Here is a 21,533-nt window from a genome sequence, read left to right as displayed (position 1 = left end):
AAATAGAACGCAAAAGAATATTAATCATAATTCATAATGTTCCATTATTCAATCCCAATTTTCTTTCCAATTTGAAAAGCACATGATAAATAAAACAAGTGAGTTATTAAAACAAACATAATATAAAAATTAAAAAATAATATTTATAACGTTCCATCTTTTTCTTCCGAGCAATGAAATAAAATTTGTTTTGTTTCATTATACAGCATCCAACAATGAAATGACAATTTTTTATTTCATTCTATTCCAATACATTTTATTCAACTATAGTTGTATCCATTTTTCATCATCAATTCAAAACTATATCTTAAATACCACATAACAAAATCTCAATAACAAATGAGAGTGAGAGAAATCTAAGCAGAGCAGGTGGTGGTCATCAATAATGATCAGTTGACTTCACAACCAAACTTAAGAAATATGTCCTAAAACAATTAAAAAAAAGAAAAAACAATGACATGGAGAGTTAGGAGAGAGCTTTAATAGCTTAAAATGTTAAAATGATTCATCATTCAAAGGTCACTTTCTGGTTGAAACTTGCAAGAGAAGACCATAACACCAGAAGTTGGTAGAGGAAACTGATTCTTGACTTTCAAGGATTTAAGTTGTCAGTACATTTTTTGGTGACCAACCACCATAACATCATCTGTGAAAAATATACAAAATGCTATAATATTCTACAATTGAAAAATAAGAATACATACGTAGATACATACAGTAATACCTATACAATCATTTCTTTGTACTTAGATTATCTGATTTGTAAATATCAAAAGGATATACCCCCGTGTCAAAAATCCACTTCTCATACATAGTGAATGATTGGAACATGAATCAGTTATGCTCAGAAAAACTTTGAGGCTTACTGCTGGCGAACACCAACCATACCATGGTACCAGTCATATAGAAGAAGATTGATGGTGCAAATAGTGAAATCTACATGCCAGAAATGAAATATAAATCAAATTCACATAATGATATACAGCACATTGAGAAAACAACCAACATTAGCAGTAACTTACGCTCCATGAATGAGTTAAGTCAAGAAGATAACCAGTGAGGGCTACACCCACAATTCCAGGAACAGCCCCAACAGTATTGGTTATACCCTGAGAGAAAACAGAACAAGAAAGAAAGTCAGATGCAACTCAGATATTTTTTTTTTATTTCCAAAAATTCTGGATATTGCTCTAATCCAACCTCTAACGTCAAATACTGAGCATGGTTTAGTCTATGCATTTTCAAGTTATTCCTCTATAACATCTTAGGTGAAGAGGAGTTTCTTTTGCGTTGGTAAAATTGGATAGTCTTCAAACTTAGGATGGAGTATAAATCCATCAAAAGTTAATAATTATAAACTAAAACTCACAATTAGTTAGGCATTTACATGAACAGGATAACCTAAAGATTGAAATCCTTTATTCAAAAAAATTAAACTAATATAATTCTAAAGATGCAAAGAATATCTGTGTCCCTTTCTTTCCCTAAAATTTGATGGATGAATGATGCTACCTGATTCAAGATTCTTGTAGGGAGGATAACAGAGGACTTAAGAACAACAAAAGATGTGCAGAAACTACAAAATGAAATACTGCAGAAAAGCTTTGAAATGACATAATTTATAGTTAAAAATCATCTTTTAGATAATTAATATGAGAAAGTTTCTACAAATTAGTTTATGCATAACTTAAATTTAATTTATGGTTCTCCTTATTTTCTTCTCTTAAAAGTACTTCAGCAAAAATTTATTCAAATAAACCCTTTGTTCTTTTGGGAATTTGTAAAACATTTCACAATCTCCAATTTCATATAAACGAAAAGAAGTGCAAGCACACATACCAGAAGTATACTTGCATATTCGGGTGACATGTCTTGGTGAGTACAATATAGTCCTGGATAAGCAGATAAATACAGACAGTGAAGGCTAAGGAAAGTATATGAATCAAACAATGTATATTTGCAGGATTAACCAGTACCTGATAAGGCAAAGCTTGAGAGGGCCAAACCACCTGTGAGAATTCCCACAATCTCCCAAGGCGGTAACCCTAGATCCAGTGAGGAAAGAGTCATGCAGATTGCAGGGGACAAAAATGCAATAGATTGGCAGATCTTTCGAACCTATACATAATTTTTAAAGAAATTCAGGCAGCAGAGAAATTAAGAATAAAAGTCAAGATAGATATGTTTAAATAATTTGTCAGTTGTCATTGAGATGTCTGCATTGGGTCAACAGTCACAATATCTACTGTTCCTACATGCATTGTGTAAACAGTCAGTTTGGATGCAAAATTTATCATTAGAGAAGGACTTATGGCTACAAATATGAAATTCCATTTCTTAACAAAATATGATGTCAACTTTATCATGAGGAAGCAGTACATTTGTTGACATATCACAAGTAGCAATTATTCATATAATAAAGGTTTAATAGTATTTTTGGTCCCTACATTTGTAGTAATAATTGAATGTTTTCCTCTATTTATTTTTGACTCAATATGATCTCTATGTTTTAAAAAAAAAACACTCAATGTGGTGCTTCTATTAGATCAACATTAACTTCATTTCTTCCATTTTGCACCCTGGGATTGCACAATAGACGAGTAAAAAGAGTGGGTGATTGTATTAGTATATGGTAGCTCATCATCCTCTAAACGACATTAATGCTGATCTGACTGAAGAGACAACATTGAGCCCTTTTAAAAAGTATAGAGATCACATTAAAATTAAAATAGAGAAAAAATATAGAAACATTCCTATAAAATATAGGAAATCAAAAATGTCATTGAGCCTATAATAAATAACAATAACAAATAACATTTTTGTGCCTCTCATACCACAGTGGTTTCAATTCCTCTTGAAATCAAGTTGTCAGCTAATTGAGCTGCAAGACCAGTCACAAAAATTGAAGCCAATGGAGGAAGTATAGACACCTGGAATGATTAACAATCCCCAATGGTTAGTACGTCTGTATGTATGTGAATATTAGGCATGATCCCAGTCCAAAAATAGAACTTCTAATAAACTTTTTTTTTAAAAGAAAAAAGAACTAAACTGGTAGGTTCAACTAGCCTGGTGTTTAGTTAGTCCAGTCACCCCTCTAAAATCAAATATTGTTAAGAACTTGCAAAGCCATTGAAAACTAGGTTAAATTGGTAAAAGGAAAGACCATATTGAATAGGAAAAAAGATGTTTTCTTTGAGGGAGAGCCATGGTACAACAGTAAGGTTGTTGCCTTCTGACATGGAGATCATGGGTTAAAATATTTAAAACAGTCTCTCCACCTGTTGGAACATTGCACATAGTAATGATTTTTCTTTTTTTATATAAAACTCATGTTAAGCATCACTGTGTATTTTAACATCTACATAGTAACGATTGTTTACTCTTCAAAACTATTATTTATTAAGTTTAAATAGTTTAATATTATTCACATAAAATTTGGTATTTTATTACTGTTATTATTTTTGGCCAAGTTTTGGGCTAGCTAAAGGAGATGGTGCGATGCCATTGAAGATTTGTGTTAGAAAAAATAAAAGACATTGCATAATTTGGTAGTACTGTTAAATATGTGGTATGATATTCTTGCAAGATGCAGTTATTATGTCATTTTATTATTTGTGATGTTTTGAAAGTGGAAATTGCTACATTTCCTTCATTGTCAATGTGAGACAAAGAATGAAAATAACTGTCTTACCCATGCAGCTTCAGTCAGATTTAGATTCAGCTCCTCACTACATAGCATACAGATGGACGAATTAGATTCTCCAGTGGTAAAAACTGTACGCAATACTATCACTAAATTCTGTACAATTTTAAAACAAAATTTTGAAGATCTGACAATCATGCGTAACACAATTATCTAGTTTCTCACGAATTCTTCAAATTGCATAACTAATCTTAGCTGCAACATATTGGCAAATGGCAGTCAGTGATCATCACTATACATCAGTATGGAATCTACAAAATAATGCTAAGCAGACACAAAGTAAAACATTGGAGATCTCAAATCGTCTTGAGATATGAACAAAAATAAAGCAATTGGATGCAAACTTCATCTTATAAATTAATTTTGTAGGGTTGAGTAAGAGCTAAACTCACTTTCTAGAATAAACTATGGTTTTTCCCAAGGTACTACAGAGCTTTTCCATGGTTTGCAACTGTAGAGAAGTTTGAATTCGATGCATACATATGTTAAAACCATTAGCAAAGATCCTTAAAATTCTTTACTCAATTTCTTTGGCCTGAGAATATTCTAAAGCTCAAATTGTTTCTCTCTAAACAATGAAAGAGAAAAAGACAAACTTAAGATATTATAGCTTGAAAATTTCCAGAGCATAACTGGGGAACCTCAAGTGAGAGAACTATAGAATTTACTATTCTTTACGCAGAAGATCCAATAGTTAAACCCTATGAATAAATTATTTATAAAATTACTTTCATTCCCGAATTCATCAATCTTTAAACATGAGGATTTTTTAGTTAAGAAAAAGCAGTCGAAGTGTATGATCAGCACTATGACATCATCTCATAGCAGTAAAGTCATAAATTTCAAATTGAAATTTCCAGACTGTAAACTTCTAAAATGAATAAAATAAGTTTGGTACCTGTGTGTGTGTAACTAGAGTAAATAAAAGGTGAATCCAGCTTCTTTCTAGCATATTATGATATGATAATATAATTAACTTTCTGTAAGCAAAACTATGTCATGAATGAGTAAATGTTAAAATGGGAAAAAATTAAAGAAACAATTATTCATTCTAAAGGTCACCACTGACTCCCTGGTGGCTTGGAGTGGAAGATAAAAAGTGGAAGCAGGTGAAGCATTAAATGCTGACATGGTACCTAAAAAATGTGGGAAGCCATGATAGACAGTTATAGTGACCCCAACTACCACAGAAATGAGCATATATCATAGCCCACACAGCACGATTTTGGAAAAAAGCCTTCCAAGGTACATCCTGTATTATAAGAACAGACACAAATCAATGTTAATTAGCAGATATTGTAAGCATTCACTTAATCTAACCAAGTGTAAGTCTTACACGCATACTGGCAAAAAAAATATCTGGAATTTTAACTCTTAAGAATACTTGGAAATTGGAATTGCTTGAGAAAACACCTCCACAATGAACATCCATCCATCCATAAATACAAACATACATACATACATATAAATAATTTTTATTACAATGAAAATCCTTAATGAATTATAAATTGTAGGTAAGTGAGATAAAGGATAATGGGCATGTTTGGATATATCTCTCCATAAGAACTTACAGGGGAAAAAATATAGAAGATAATAAAACTGACTCCTCTATAAGCTAAAATTAGTTTATGCATGAGTTAAAAATAAAAACTTAAAGAAACTATATGAGAGAGCATTTACAAATTATCTTGTGCATAAGTTAATTTTAGCTTACGGAGAAACTGATTTCTTTCCTCTTATGTTTTCTTCCTAAAGGTGTTTACAGAGACGTTGTCCAAGCAAACCCAATATCTATAATAACTAACACAATCAATAAAAAATATAAGAATATCTAGGGCCATTAAGCAGAGCTGCCAAGTCATTCCTATGGTCATTCAAATTTTGACAAAAAGAATGAGCTTCAAAACTGCCATAAATTTCGTTACTTGTACCTTCAAAGAGCCATTCAATTCGGTCAGAGAAGTTTTCCACGAGTTTGTCACGGTGTCTGGGGCTGCAACGAGGCAGTGAAGGTCAAAAGTTAAAAAACAACCACTTTAACCACGTAAGGCTTCAAATACGTAAACAAAAGAATGAAAGCCTTGAACTGTACAACAAAGACAACTTATATACAATCTGCCTTTTACACATAACATAAGAAAAATGAAAAAGTAAAAGATATCATCTTCATTTATAATTTATTAATTCTTAAAGAAAAGAACAGATTATGAGTACCATGATGTTAGGAACCAAGAGGTTCCAAAACTTGAGATAAATTCTAGAAGGAAGAGAGACACTGGGTAAATGGAGCAACGTGGTCCTGGTTAAACAGCAGAGGGTGGAAGATTGAACTCAATTGTCCAGTCACATTTTATTGGCTTTCAACATGGTTATTCAAACACACCCTAAGTAGTTACTGGTTATATACTTATATTAGAAACGTGTAATAACAGATAGTTATTAGAATAGTTTGGAGGTCGAAGGGATATGCACACAATTTACGAACAAATAGGCATTCTTTATGGGGACAGAAATAAAACCGTTTCACACATTTGAAAAGGGGATTCTTCCATTGCCAGAGAAAGTCTAAGGGTGTTCTTTGATTCTCTCTCTCTCCCTCTTAACCCTTTTTTTATCTAGAGAGCCCAACATATACTTAAAATCCTTGCTGACATTTCATAGTTCCAAATTCTCATTGTTTTTGTGAACCCCTCAGTTCATGAGATTGTAAGCATTATACACTTTAGTTCTTGACTTTGCAAAAACTCATTCACTTTAGTCCTTAATGAAAATGAATAAAAACTTAGAAAAGGTCTAAACTGAATGACTTACTATAAAGGTTTAGAAATGTCAGGGACTAAGATGATCAATGCTTGCAAGTTCAGAACTTATCCGGGGTTACCCAACATTAATTATTGAATCGCACAAAACCAAAGACACAAGGAATAACCAGGTAAATATGTAGGTAACTCATATCTTATGTCAGGTAACATTGGAGATCTATTAAATGGTTATTATTGAATTTGACTCCACTAAAGTCAGCTCTCACTTTGGAAGGGAAAGTAAGAAATCTCAATATTCGTGCCAACATAAATGGTAAGAATATCATGCACATGTATAACAAATCATGGGTTTGTTAGAAACTATTCCTTGATTTTCTCATTAATAGTTGAGAACCCTGCCTCACCTTCCTCTCTAAAGTGATTTTTTCAATTTAGAAGAGCAAATTCACAGAATGATTAGCGTTGACAAAAACAACAGCAAACCAAGCTATGGGCTGATACAAAATCTATCATTTTACAGCAGTGTTGATGAAGATGAAAAGCAAACAAAAAGTGACAACTCCACTTAAACCAAAGCAGATTAAGCAGGCAGGTAGTACCATAGTAAGGATCACCTCCAAGGTATTTTGCAAAAGAATTTCCAACAGAGAAGATGATCAAGTAAACATTACTCGATATATATCAATTCCAGTAGCTCATAAATCCTAATAGGTTGTAAAACTTATTTTAATAGAAAGGCGTCCTTTATCATCATTGATTTAATAACAAAATACTTTTTAGCTCAAACATCAAGAAGCCACAAAAAATTGAAATAGATAAAGATCTCACATGAAAGAGATTTTGGATTTAATTGTTTTTCACCTCCTTCAAGAACTTGAAACCCCAAAAACCTTCAAAAATCATGCCAATAAACCAAGTCATAATTTTGAATCTAACAACCATATTTGAAACTCAAGACATAGGAAATTTACTATTTTTAACTAACAGAGAGGCAAGTGGAAAATAGATAGTCATTTCTACTTACCAAGCAATCCCGAAAAGACCAAATAAATAAAATACTGATTCCCAACCAAGATTTTGGATAAGAGGAGGAGCCAAAAGAAGCCTGACAAATATTACAGTGTTAAAATTGAGAGTAAACAATAAAAATAAATTACAATTCTGTGTAACTACAAGCTAGAAAATGCCTACCCCATAACACTTCCAACACTCAAACCTCCGAAAACAAATCCTACTGCCCGTGAACGTTCTTCCAATGGTATTGACCTGCATGTGGCATGAACCTTACTGATTAAAAAGGTTAAAAGATAAAAAAAAAAAGAAATATTATAACTGGCTGACATGTATAGTAGATGTCAAAAATCTGTGGCTGAGTTAGGTGAATGAATTATTAACTTAAAAGTATTTTTGTTGAGCTCCAAACAATTGCTGTTAGTGTTCAACATGTTTATGTTTCTTTGGATTCTTATAAGGCAACACAAAATTTAGTTCAACCAAATTTTGTTTGGGACGAAACTAAAGACAAAATAATTTTAGTTCACATGAAAATAGTCTAAAATTCACATACTGATGAAAAAAGTAATCAGAGGACAAGTAAATATCAAATCATAGAAGAAATACAAATCAGCAGAAAATCAACTCAATCCCAACATATTTTTTGATGTTTACATGCCTGGCAATAAGATCCGTAGCAGCAGATGGGGAAACACCTTCCCCTATCCCAACCTAGATTTGCAATGGAAGAGAAGAGCTTAGTAGTGTTGAAAAAGACTAACAAATGTTCATCAGGGAAGAGGTTAAATAGCAATAAAAGAAACCCAAAATAGGCATACTAACTGCAGAAGATAGAAAATCCCATGGAAAGATAACTACATCAAAATAATAACTTTTTGCAAGACCCAAGGAATCATGGGTGTAAGTAGGCCTTAAATCAGCAAGGAAAGAAAGTATGCATTGGGTGGTTGAAAAAAATTACTGACCAAAACCCTTGACAAAAGTAAGCCAGGCATATATCCAGCAAGAAAAGGAACAAGAGCGGTAGCGACTGACCATATCAGCACTCCAATCTCAAGAACAGTTCTGAAAAAGAAAGATAATGGTGTAACATCATAAACTCGGAAGCTAAATAGTAATATCAGTGCCAACTCTGAATGAGGTAAATTACTATCTCTTTCTTTAGGACTTGAACACGTGTTTTTCAATTGACTCCCATTTAATGAAAGGAAATAGATGGATACCTTTGTCAATAATAGATAAAAGAATGTAATTAACATATAGTATGTAAATGCAGTCTTGTAAATACCTCAGTCTAATCTTGAACCTCTCTTTGGAATGTAATTATAATTTCACCAGGTAGATAAACATGAGGAATATGCATTGCACAATAACAAAGGTATTGTTTAAGATGGCTTAAAGGACAAAGAAGAAAGATTTAGAAAATAAAGATATTAAATTATAAATTTATTGGGAAAAATATCATTAGGAGAATGCTTGGTTTGGTATGCAAAAATGATAATTCCAGCTCTGCCTCCATTCCATGGGAATGAGAATTCCTACCTGCAGAAAGAGAGACATCCTAATAATTATCTTGGGAGCGGCACACCACAAAAGCTAGCTATTGTAATTGGAGCCCAAGGTCTTATAAACCTCGCACTAATATCTCACACTTCCCATGTTAGACTCAAGTCTCACACCTTACAGTTGGATTATATCCCACCACCCTCCACAACCCTATAGCCAATGTGGGCTGGCTATGCACTAGCCCTTTGAATAATCTAGGAAACATTGCAATGTTTGGTATCACCACCTGCACCTCGTTAGCAATTGAGAGACATGATAAAAGGCTCTAATAAAAATAGGTAAGAACCAAGGGAGAACTACACCACAAAAGATACTTGGAGAGTTCAAAGCCTTCTAAACTCCATACTAGAATCTCATATTTCCAAATGTGAGATTAAAGTTCAATTCCTTGCAAATAGATTCTAATATATGTTACATATCCATCCCGAGCCTTGATTACAAAGAGATTAAATGTCAAGATATTTGCTGCCAGGCATTTTAAAGATTTGATTTTTTCATAGTCGGACAAACCATTGATTCATTGTTTCATTATCAATTCAACGTTATAGTGGAAAATACTCAAATCATTTACCAGCATTTCCTTCCTAATAGAATAATCATAAATTGGTGCAAGTCCCAATTTTACAATTTTATTACTTCTATTCATTAAAACTTGAGTTCAAAGTGCCTAAAACTTCAGTACAATATGCAAAAGAGTACACACTTGGTTCAACTTAATTTGAACCTCAGAGCATTGCTGGCCTTGGCCTAACTATATCTTCGCATTCGGTGTTAGGGCCCAATTCAACATTACACCACCTCACCCAAGGATCCCAAAGTGTGGCAATGCAGTTGGCCTAACTAACAATGGATCTACAATGGACTTTGAAACTTTCTTAGAATTTAGACTTTGGTCTAACTCAAACCCACAAATTTATTTGTAAGACGAGGGTTATCCAAACTTTAGAATCTTTATTTGATTCATATCTCTAGTTAACGTGAAATTACAAACCACTAAGAACCAGACATATTAGTAGTGGAACTCTGTGAAGCTTCACTCAACTCTTGGCATTTCAATGCTTTGCATGTTCCTTCCAGATGCAGACAAGATACATATTTTTTTCTTAGTTAAAAATAATAAATTAAATACAGAAAACAGAGAAGGGAAGATTAGAGGTAAACTAGAAAAATAAAGTAGAATCACTTTACCAAATCTATACTGACCAAATTAAAGTGGCCTCGATTTCTTCTTTATTCACTAAAACTTATATGCCAAATGTTTTCATTTTCTTTTGCCAAAGAAATGTAGAAAACCAATAACATCTTAAAAGGTCATTCAAACTTCCAAGACCTAAAGTCCACTCCTTATCACCCCAGAGTATTGTACTTCTCCAGTTTTCTTTCAGACTTTAACTTTAATACATTGTTAGTGTAAAGATCTTTACAATTTGGATCATGGTTATAAATTGCAGGTGCAACCATTGCATCTGCTGCAATACAGACTGTGACCACTGCAGCATGAAATTATTATATGTTTGGAATAAGAATTTTATAGATTATTCTAATTGTTGGAATATTTTTTCTAATTATTACCACATCTCATGTCTTCCTAATGCATCACTATGTGGTGTAATTTGTACCCACCTAACATCTCACATGGTCACATTCATTCGACCATTCACACTTTAAAAGTTAGACCAATGCTGAAGATAAGTTGTGGGTGCATTGTGATAATTTGTATGAATGAAAACCACACTGACAATGAGGGACATTGCGGTTTTGGAAAGTACCACAGTTGTATGTCGTTGCAGTTTTGGGAAACACCGCAACTATTTGTACTTGCATGCCACAATTTAGAACGATGCTTTGTATATAACTTTTAAACTAATACAAAGTCAAAAAAAGTCTAACACAAGATAAATCTTCCGGGAAGCAAGTAGCAATATAGCAAAGAAAGAACATGTGTTGCAACTGGTAACTAACCCGCCACCAAATATTTTAGCTAGCCAACCCCCAGGCAATTGACTCAATGCATAACCCCAGAAGAAGGAGGACTGAACCAATCCAGCCGTTGTCGAGTTCCACCCAAATTGATGAGACATTGGAATTATGGCAACACTCAAGTTCACCTGCACCCCCATTAAATCAAATCAAATCCCACACATAATTAATGATGCAATTCATTGATTATACTCTAAAAATGCTTTATTTCCATTAAAAACAAAAAGCAAAAAAAAAGGAGTTTTCATTAGCTTGCTTGCTTATATCCAATTGTGATCAAGAAGCAATTTTACTTTGTGGGGTTGCAAAAGCATGTAAGAACCTTATCCATGTTACAAATAACAAAAGCGAGAGATGTGGTGCCAATGAGCTTGTATCTTTGGGGAAGATTCTTCCAAGGTGGCCAGGTCCCGGACAAGTTCTCATGCTGCTTCTCCACCTCTTCCTCTTGAAGCTCCGTGAGAGCTTTGGCCTTGGCCACTTCTTTGGCATTTTGTTGAGCGTTAGAAACTATTCGGAGCCTTAAGGAGTAGTTGGAAGGTGGTGAGAGGTGGAAGTGAAAACGTGGAAACGATGTCGTTCTGATAAAAGGGGTATGTGAGCATGCTCTGCGAGTATGTGAAATGAAGCAGGAATTGTCTGGCCTCAGCGTGAGCTTGGCCATGCTGGTTAAAATAGCCTATTGAAGTTGCAGAAAACAAACGAAACGAAAGGGGAAAAAAAGATAAAGAAAGAAAATTTGGGTGTGTTAGGGAGTGTCATTACATAACAAAACATGAGGCGTATGGGTAATATTAACGTTGATGCTATAAGAGGTGGCCACGAAGTGGTGGTGCTTGTGGCTCACATCAAAATGAAGATTTTGGAATGCACAAGGCACAGTCGTGGTCATAGTCTTATTCATAGTCTATGACATGTTTATGTTTTTTGGTTCAAAACGTTGTAATGTATGTAATGTTTTTGGTCAGGATATGTTATCTTGTGGGAAAACATGGGCCGGGCCATCATGTTGTGTAGTTACATATCAAGAGAGTGCAAAGAGCAATCTTCTCGTACCATGTCATCAAGTCGAAAGCTGCTTTCACATCCGAAATGTGTTTATCTTAGTGAAGTGAACCGAGTTACCGCAAAAATCAAGTAAATAAATAACACAAATAAAATTGGAATTTAAACTTTTTAATTTCAAATGATTTAAGTACTAAAAAAATCAACAATTTCAATTTTTAAAACGACATGAACGCATATTTTTATATAAAAGATTCTAAATATTTTGTTAAAAATTATCGGATGCAAATTTTTCGGCTATATAGACGACACGTGTTCATTATTAAAACAGTTTAACTACGAAAAACAAAGTTACAGCTCATGTTCTTGTCAGAGCCATTGGACTTAACTGCAGATTTTGTTGCGTATTACACTAAACAAATCAGTTTGTAGCTTTCAGACATAAACAAATAATCGAAAGTCGGTCTCCCAAAGAAAGCCATCCATTGCTGGATCACCAACTGAGAAAGACATCGCTGACAATCTACTCGTTTCGGAGAAATCGATGGCCAAGAGCGTTCAACAAATGTCCATGGGAGGTGATGAACCACCAACGCAATATATTGTTAAAGGAAATAGCTTTGTATCTAAAGATTCTTCCGCACTCATTCCAATACCCATCATTGATCTAAGTCTCCTCTCATCAGAAGGTGAGCTACAGAAGCTCAGATCTGCTCTAACTTCAGCTGGATGCTTCCAGGTGTGGATCTACAAAAGCTTCCAAAAACTTCATCTTCACTGCTACTTGCATGCGTTTCAAAGCACCATCAGTCATATATTGCATTTTGTACTCTCTGATTCCCTTTGAAGAGTTATTAAGATGAAAAAAGCGATAAATTTTATTAACTGGCGGCTAAAAACGGACCCTTCCAATGTCTCAGATTAATTTTGTGTTTTAAGGTCATGTTAGTGCATTGCTAAATATCAACACTGCTGATTGACTCTTCTTTAAACCAAAGGGCCTCTGTGTGGATATTTAGCATATCTAAGGTCATATATTACGTGCCATATATGCAAGTTAATTTCAATGTGTCAAGGATATAAATGCTTTCATCTTTGTAATAATAGTGAGCATATCTGACATGCAGGCAATTGGTCATGGAATGTCAAGTTCATACCTTGACAAAATTCGTGAACTTGCAAAACAATTTTTTGCACTCCCAGAAGAGGAAAAGCAGAAGTATGCTCGAGCTGTTAATGAATCTGAAGGGTATGGGAATGATAGAGTAGTTTCGGACAAGCAGGTTCTTGACTGGTCCTATCGCCTATCACTTCGAATTTTTCCAGAAAAAAAACGAAGACTTTCTCTTTGGCCCAAAATTCCTTCTGATTTTAGGTACTGCCCTTCAACCAGTTCAGTTTGTCCTAAAACATAGCAACTCGTATTATATTATTCTAAACTTATCTGTTAGAAAGAAGATTTCTTGAGGATACATTATCTACCTGAGAAATTTCTGTCACATACTGAAGTAGAGTAATTACTGGGCTCAATTTTCTTAACATAATGCAGTGAGAAATTAGAGGAGTTTTCGGCGAAAGTGAAATCAATGATGGATTATCTCTTGAGATCCATGGCAAGGTCACTGAATTTGGAAGAGGGTAGCTTCCTGGACCAGTTTGGTGAAGAATCATTGATGCTGGCGAGGTTCAACTTCTATCCACGATGTTCTAGGCCTGATCTGGTCCTTGGCGTCAAACCTCACACAGATCGATCAGGAATCACAGTTCTATTGCAAGACAAAGAAGTGGAAGGTCTTCAAGTTCTGATAGATGACAATTGGGTCAGTGTTCCCACCATGCCCGATGCCTTTGTTGTCAATCTGGGCGATCAAATGCAGGTAAACTGGGTTCTATTCTATCTCAAGAAATCGTTGTTCTACTTGTTGATGAGTAATAAAAATTCTCCAAGCTTAATGATTCTATTTTTGTAGTGGTGCGTCATTAACTAGTTTTTGAGGTGGAATCAGTGTTAGTTAATGAATGGTTAATGAAGTTTGGCACTGTTGCAGATCATGAGTAATGGAATATTCAAGAGCATAATGCACAGGGTTGTGACAAACACAGAAAATATGAGGATGTCTTTGGCAATGTTCAATGAGCCAGATCCTGAGAAGGAGATTGGACCTGTAGAGGGTCTTATAGATGAGTCGCGGCCTAGGTTATACAGAAACGTTAAATGCTATGGTGACATCAACTACCAGTGCTATCAAAAGGGAAAGATTGCACTTGAGACTGTCAAAATTGAAGATAACTCTGACTAGAGGTGTTGAGATTTTCCAACAGCTTGGAAAAGTCTTTGATGTTTTTGTAATTTAAATCAAACTATAAAAGAAAAATATGTATGGTTCAGTTGCTTTGAAACCTTAACTAGTAATATGGAAACATCTACAAAGTGGAAACTTAATTATCAGAAAAATGGAAAGATGGATGAACCCTAATCACACAACATATAAAAACAATTTTGAAATGCATAATTCGCACATAGAATCCTAAATTGGTTGCAATATGAATGGCACTAGGCTATCACAAACCGGTTTGCAGCAAGAGAGTAGCAGATCTTTAATCAAGTAAACAATTCATTGTAGCTCACAAGTGTTATATGAAAGCATGCAGCATTCAACTTGGACAAATGAGCAGAAAATCGTGTTCTGTTTCTTGGAGTTTCAAGAATTTAATGAATTGGCAAGAAAGAAACTGTATAGCGTCGGTGAAGGCAACAAGATTAATAGGAGAGGTTCGACCAAAAAAATTTATCTAAACACGCTTGTACTTCAACATTAATGTAACAGCCATTCCAAACTTACACTCTTTTATCCCAACGAGTAATGAGGTTCTTTTTAACCAAATAACAGAAAAAGGTCATTCCTGAAATAAGGACTCAATATCACGTGTTTTTTCATAATTACATGTAAAGCTTTGAAAGAACCCGACTTCTCTTGCTTGCAATCAACCAATCAGTGATTCACACTGTTCTAATTATAATAAATACTGATAATGAAAATATTTGGTAATAAATAACATCATAAATGTGCTAAAATTGGAAAAGAATTGAGTAGGAAATGAAGCACCAACGTCATAAAGATAACTAATTAATTTTCCCTTATTTTTTGGTTAAATTTCTATAAATGATCATTTTCAAGTAGTTTTAAATTTCAGAAAGAAAAAAATACGTAGTAATATTCTTTCTAAAATTTAAAATGAAAATCAACGTAAACTGCACTATTAAGGTAGGAATAAGTTTGTTAATATTCTTAAATTTAAAATTAACTTCTTTCAAAAGTTCCTATATTACAATTTTACATTCATAGTGTTTTCACGTGTATATTTTGTAGAATATCCATTTTCCATTTTGATACCATAATAAATTAAGTACAACCTTGACTAGAATTTTAAGTTATATTTTTTTAAAATATTCATTTTTTTTAATATTTTTCATTTTGATACCATAATAAAATACCATAATATTTTAATAATTTTTGAAGAAGAGATTATGTGTTACTATTTTATTGGTTTATATATTTGAAACAACCATTATATTTTAACAACTTTTTGACGAAGAGATTATGTGTTACTATTTTATTGGTTTATATATTTGAAACAGACCAATCACAAACTATCACATAAATTATTATAAATTGTTAAAAAAAATTATTAAAAAAACATTTTTCATAATAAAATAATTACAAAATAAGTACAACCTTGAATAAAATTTTAAGTTTCATGAGTTTTGGACTTTGAAGTTCAAGCCAATACAGTACAATTCAACCCTCAATTTTTATGGATATAATTATTTTAAAATTAAATATATTTTTATTTCTAAACTTTACCATAAAAATACAATATATTTTCTCAAATCTTAAAAATAAATTAATAAAATTACGTTAAATAAAATTTAATTACGTTAAACAAAATTTGACATACATTTATATTACTACTTGAATTATTTACATTTGACACATTAACGTCTGATACGTAAAATTTTAACATGACTAAATTAAAAAAAATCATTTTCTCTTATTTTTAAAATTTAATCTAAAATATCAAAATTTAAAGACGAGCTGAAATTGAAAGATTAAAAAACATATATTTAATTCACGTTTTTTTATTAATCCATTATTCCGTTTTAATTGAATTAGTTCAATTTCAAGAAATCTCTTAAAACCAGAACACAAAAAATGAAGTATCTACAAGAATCGACCAACGACATCTGAGAAATGGTTCGCGCGGAAAATAGTATAATCATCGTCATCATCATGAAACTCCACGTAACAAGGAAAATTTTGCTGCAGACTCCCTAATGAAGTTTCTTAAAACTACAAATGAGTGACAAAATATACTGTTTCAAAAACAATGAAGTCGACATGACAGATGAGTTAAAAGACTAACAAAAAAGTAAAGGCATGGTGGTAAAAGGACGGATTTTCCTTGTTCTGCCATCATAGTAGAAAATTGATGAACGATGCTCTTTTCTCTCAACTCTTTAGAAGATCTTGAAGAGTAAACCACCATGGGTAGCAAAGAAGGGGGCAAAAACAAGAGACTCAACTGCCATCAGCTTGATAAGGATGTTAAGTGAGGGACCAGATGTATCCTTGAGAGGGTCTCCAATGGTGTCACCAATAACTGCTGCCTTGTGGCAATCTGACCCTTTTGGACCAAGGCTTCTGGCATGCTCAGAAGCACCAGCCTGTAAAATTACACCAATTATATACATCATCAAATGCATATTAAAGATTTATCACACAATTCCAAGCTATAGCTGTTATACGGTCAAATTTATTGAATTTCATAATAATTACCCTTAATAGTCATACCAAGTGATTCCTATTAGGATGATTAGTTTCAAAAACTCCGATAACCAGTTAGGACTCCATTATAATACCGGGGTGAATCAATTAATTACACGGCTCAAAGTAGTCAACAAATCATTACCTCAATGTACTTCTTTGCATTATCCCATGCACCGCCGGTGTTGGATGCAGAGATGGCAATCTGTAAGCATGGCATGGAAATACGTCTTAGATGCAAAGAATATGTGGGAGGATGACAGACAACAAGGTTTTTGAGTAAACTACAGAATAAGGAGAGGTGGATGAAACATTACCTGTACACCAGATACCAAAGATCCAGCGAGGACACCAGAAAGTGTTTCGACACCAAAAAGGATCCCAACAACAAGAGGTGTAAGCATGACAAGAGCACCAGGTGGAATCATTTCTTTAATGGAAGCATCAGTAGAGATCTTAACACACGTAGCATAGTCAGGCTTGGCAGTTCCCTCCATCAACCCTGGGATGGTATTGAATTGCCTGCGCACTTCCTCAACCATCTTCAGAGCAGCACTTCCCACACTCTTCATGGTCATGGCAGAAAACCAGTAAGGAAGCATTGCCCCCACAATTAAACCAATGAAAACCTTTGGAGTCAACACGTCAACAGTCGTAATAGATGCTCGGCTCACAAAGGCACCAAAAAGGGCCAGAGATACAAGGGCGGCAGAACCAATGGCAAAGCCCTAAAACAGAATAATATAGATATCAGATAAGTAGCAAGAAAACAGATGTTTGCGTTAACTTACAGAATGGGTTTGAAGAAGGCAAAATAAATCAAAATCCACACCTTCCCAATTGCAGCTGTAGTGTTACCAGCAGCATCAAGAGCATCAGTTCTCTCACGAATTCTGTGACTCATGCCAGCCATCTCAGCAATACCTCCAGCATTGTCACTGATTGGACCATATGCGTCTATGGCCAACCCAGTGGCAATGGTACTCAGCATCCCAAGTGCAGCAACGGCAATACCATACATGGCAGCAAAGGTGAAACTAACAAAAATACTAATTGCTATAGCAAAAATTGGAATGATAACAGACTTGTATCCTAAGGCAAGGCCAAATATAACATTAGTTGCAGCACCAGTTCTGCAGGAGTCAGCAACGTCTTGAACAGGACTGCAAAACCAGACACATAGTCAAGCTAAAGCCTGATGATATGATTACACAAAGGTAAAAAAATGGTAAAACATTACGCTAAAATTACTTACCTATATGCGTTACTAGTATAGTACTCAGTTACAAATCCGATAATAAGTCCTGCCCAAAGACCAACAGCAACACACAAAAATAGCTGCCTGCAATACAAAATACAAATATCATTCGAGTTCATAGATATAAAAAGCAACAATGTATTAATGTATAAATATACAATAACCCATCATTAAATAATTTTCACCAGAAACTTGGTTACTTATACTGACCAGCTCTTGACGTCTTTCTGCACACCAAAATTGAAGATAGTGAAGGAAGTTGGAAGTGCAACAAAACTAACAACTGCAACCCCAATAGTCATCAGCACAGTGGAAATAACAAGCTGTTTTTTCAATGCAGGCTCAATCTCCTTCACAGCCTTGATCTCAAAGAAGTCAGTTGCAAATAAGGTGGTGAGCAAACAAACAAGGATACCCACAGAACTGACAATGAGAGGGTAGAGCATTGCAGTAAACTCATGATTCAACCCAAATGAGGAGATGGAAGCAACAACAAGTGCAGCACAAGATGACTCCGCATATGAACCAAACAGATCAGATCCCATACCAGCTATATCTCCGACATTGTCACCAACATTGTCAGCAATCACCTGAGTGCACAACAATTCATTCAGACAAATAAAAAGTATTAACACGACAATATTTGAAAACCAAAAATAATGAAGTGATTATTTCTTACAGCTGGATTTCTTGGATCATCTTCGGGAATGTTTCTCTCAACCTTGCCAACGAGATCAGCACCAACATCAGCAGCCTTGGTATAAATACCTCCACCAACTCTTCCAAACAAAGCCATAGAAGACCCACCGAGACCATAACCAGTTATGGCCTCAAAAAGACCACCCCAGTCATCACCATAATAGATCTTAAACAAGTTGATGGCAATGTAAAGAACTAGAAGACCATTTGCGGCTAGGAGAAAACCCATAACAGCACCAGATCTAAAAGCCGTAATGAAGGCCTTCCCAACACCCTTTCTTGCCTCCAAGGTGGTTCTTGCATTGGCGTAAGTTGCAATTTTCATTCCAAGGAATCCAGAAACAAGTGATGTGACGCCACCAAGCAGGAAAGATATGGTGCTGAAAATAGCCGTTGCCAGTGCTGGCTTACACGTTTTAGTTTTATCGTATGTGCAAGCCTGGGGGCTTGTGCTGAATCCCTCCACTGAACCAAGGAAGAGGAATATCAAAATGGCAAAAGCCACCATGAAGATTCCTACATACTTGTATTCAGTAAAAAGGAAAGAGGTTGCTCCTGTTCAAGTTCAAACACAGGTAAATAAGTAAAGCATTCTTTAGCATCCACCGATAAGCACTAATTTGGAATAACGATCAGCAATCGAGAGCATATCCAAAAATTTAAAGAACAAATAAAATGCAAAAAGTCCTGCCATGCAATGGTTTCAGAAAAAACCAACTCTGCTCGTATATTAAGTATAACAGGTCAAAAAACAGATCACAGGGTTTTGGGAGAAAAATTATCTACTACAATAACACGGCTTAAATTTAAGAAGCGATATAGAGCTTGTTAAAGTTTAAAACATTGCAACTATGTATGGAATGAGGAGAACCGTTGTAAACGCACTCTACTAGAAAGAAAGACCTGGGGGCTACAAATTAATTAAAGTAAAACTTTCATATGCGAGTATTCAAAAGATCCAAATACGGATAAATGAGATGACAAGGGTTCATAGAGCATCAAGTTTAAAGCCGCAGACAAAAAATTAAGTAACACAAATACTACTAAAAAAGAAAGATCAAAGTGATTACTAAAGAATGTTAAAAAAATACACAACTTTCGACCTTACGAACAAAAAACCCGCATAAAAAAAACTAAACGGCACTAGACATAGCTAATTACTAATTTACCACAGGACTTCGACGTGTGGTCCAAATCACATAACCAACATCGGTTTTTTTTAATAGTTAAATAATAAAACGAGGCTCAAATCATGTTCTGGATAACCATACAGAACAAAAACGTTTTAGAGTTCATAAACTAAAGCCCCAAAAATAGACATAACAGGGTTAAAAAATACACACACTGGAAGATGTCGAAGTCGGAGAACAGAGTTCACAAACAACAAGACTCACACAAGGAACAACATAGAAAACAAAAAATTCAAAACAAATTTTTCGCAATAAAAACCCAAACAAAGTACGTGGGACGAAGCACAAGAAGATCCAGATCTACCCAGAAATTAGAAACCCGCGCCGACACAACAAGCTCCAACCTTTAAAACATTTTTCGAAGAGGGAGAGAGAGAGAAAGAGAAAGGCCCGGGATCGAGGGTAGATCTCAGAAACGGAACAGAGATAAAGAGAGAGTGAGACTGCGAGTAAGAGAAAAAAAAAAGACCTTCGGAAATGGCGTTCTGTATTTCGGCGCATTTGACAACGACGTTATGGTCGTTGATGCCCTCCTCTTCTTCGATGAGGTAGTCGTTGTAGCCATTCTTGGCGGCGGCGTTGGGAGAAGCGTCTCTGACGGCAGAGAGTTTGACCTTGGAGACGAGGAGCCACTGGAAGAGGGCGAAGGCGATTCCAATGACCGCGCAGACGGGAATGAGAATCTCAGTTCCGAGATCTGGGAGAATCGCTGCTCCCATGGCTGGAAGATTGAGAGAGTGCTTAGGGAGAAAATAAAAATGGGAAGGAATGAAGATACGAGTGAATGAGGGAAATGGGAAGGGGTGGAGAGGGTTTTATATGTGACAGAGAGAGAAATAGAGAGAGAGAGAAAGGATAGGGGTGGGAATGGTATGGTATGGTATGGTGACTGGCGACACAGAAGAAGCTGTGTGGCTCACAATATGAAAATTTTACCAATATCTGTAATTTGTCTATACCTAAATGCCAGATCTCAATTTTAGGTCACTCACTCCCAAACACACTCACTTTCCTTTCCATTTTCTTTTTTTTTTCTTTTTTTTCCTTATAATTATTTAATAATTACCCTCATTTTAACATTCTTTCTTCTTTCTATTCACTTTTCAAAAATCCTCTCCAAATTATACGGAAATCATAATAACAGACTAATCTCGTTCCAATCCCACCGGAGGACTTTAATTTTCTTTTACACACAGAAAAAATATATTATTATTATTATTATATGACATGTACAAGGAATTTATTATTTAATAAATTATTATATGAACTGTAAAGCAGATAAATTTCTCTCTTACATATATTTCCAATTTTATCCTAAAGCCCTGCTACTATAAATAATTTTAAGAAAAAAATGAGTCAATTATACAGACTTTTCTTTTAAAGATAATAATCGTTTAACACATTTTACGTTTTTATTATGTATAGAACAAGCTTTACAACCAAAGACGTTCAGTTAATTACTTTTTTTTTTAATTTATTAGATTTTACAAATTTATGTGGATTTTAGTAATTTAAAAAAAAAAACTT

At 34.4% G+C, this 21,533-nt stretch overlaps 3 protein-coding genes across 3 annotated transcripts; 1 reads left to right on the top strand and 2 right to left on the bottom strand.

Annotated features, from left to right (window-relative positions):
* Positions 1-569: 569 nt before the first annotated feature.
* On the bottom strand, positions 570-11,821 carry PHT4;5 (phosphate transporter 4;5). Its single transcript, XM_088105218.1, has 15 exons — positions 11,351-11,821; positions 11,011-11,156; positions 8,448-8,547; positions 8,141-8,193; positions 7,660-7,734; positions 7,493-7,573; positions 7,297-7,358; positions 5,638-5,699; positions 4,843-4,958; positions 3,695-3,731; positions 2,835-2,930; positions 1,977-2,118; positions 1,840-1,892; positions 1,023-1,109; positions 570-936 (listed from the first exon to the last, which is right to left on the bottom strand). The coding sequence occupies exons 1-15, from the start codon at positions 11,690-11,692 to the stop codon at positions 835-837; spliced, it is 1,554 nt and encodes a 517-aa protein (XP_087961344.1). The 5' UTR covers positions 11,693-11,821; the 3' UTR covers positions 570-834.
* Positions 11,822-12,405: 584 nt separating this feature from the next.
* Positions 12,406-14,446, top strand: LOC124842009 (protein LATERAL BRANCHING OXIDOREDUCTASE 1-like). Its single transcript, XM_047318415.2, has 4 exons — positions 12,406-12,772; positions 13,161-13,408; positions 13,583-13,910; positions 14,082-14,446. The coding sequence occupies exons 1-4, from the start codon at positions 12,578-12,580 to the stop codon at positions 14,331-14,333; spliced, it is 1,023 nt and encodes a 340-aa protein (XP_047174371.2). The 5' UTR covers positions 12,406-12,577; the 3' UTR covers positions 14,334-14,446.
* A 1,834-nt stretch (positions 14,447-16,280) lies between these two features.
* AVP1 (Inorganic H pyrophosphatase family protein) lies at positions 16,281-20,877 on the bottom strand. The gene is made up of 8 exons (XM_047318411.2): positions 20,476-20,877; positions 18,797-19,371; positions 18,328-18,707; positions 18,115-18,201; positions 17,692-18,022; positions 17,177-17,587; positions 17,005-17,064; positions 16,281-16,759 (listed from the first exon to the last, which is right to left on the bottom strand). Exons 1-8 carry the CDS (start codon positions 20,723-20,725, stop codon positions 16,553-16,555), a joined length of 2,301 nt encoding a protein of 766 aa, XP_047174367.1. The 5' UTR covers positions 20,726-20,877; the 3' UTR covers positions 16,281-16,552.
* Between the last annotated feature and the right edge of the window lie 656 nt (positions 20,878-21,533).

This window comes from Vigna umbellata, chromosome 1, assembly GCF_029865625.1.
Source record: "Vigna umbellata cultivar VRB3 chromosome 1, Vumbellata_1.0, whole genome shotgun sequence".
NCBI classification, from domain to species: domain Eukaryota; kingdom Viridiplantae; phylum Streptophyta; class Magnoliopsida; order Fabales; family Fabaceae; genus Vigna; species Vigna umbellata.
The sequence above is the reverse complement of the archived record's forward strand: the minus strand, read 5'-3'. Positions and strand labels throughout refer to the sequence as shown.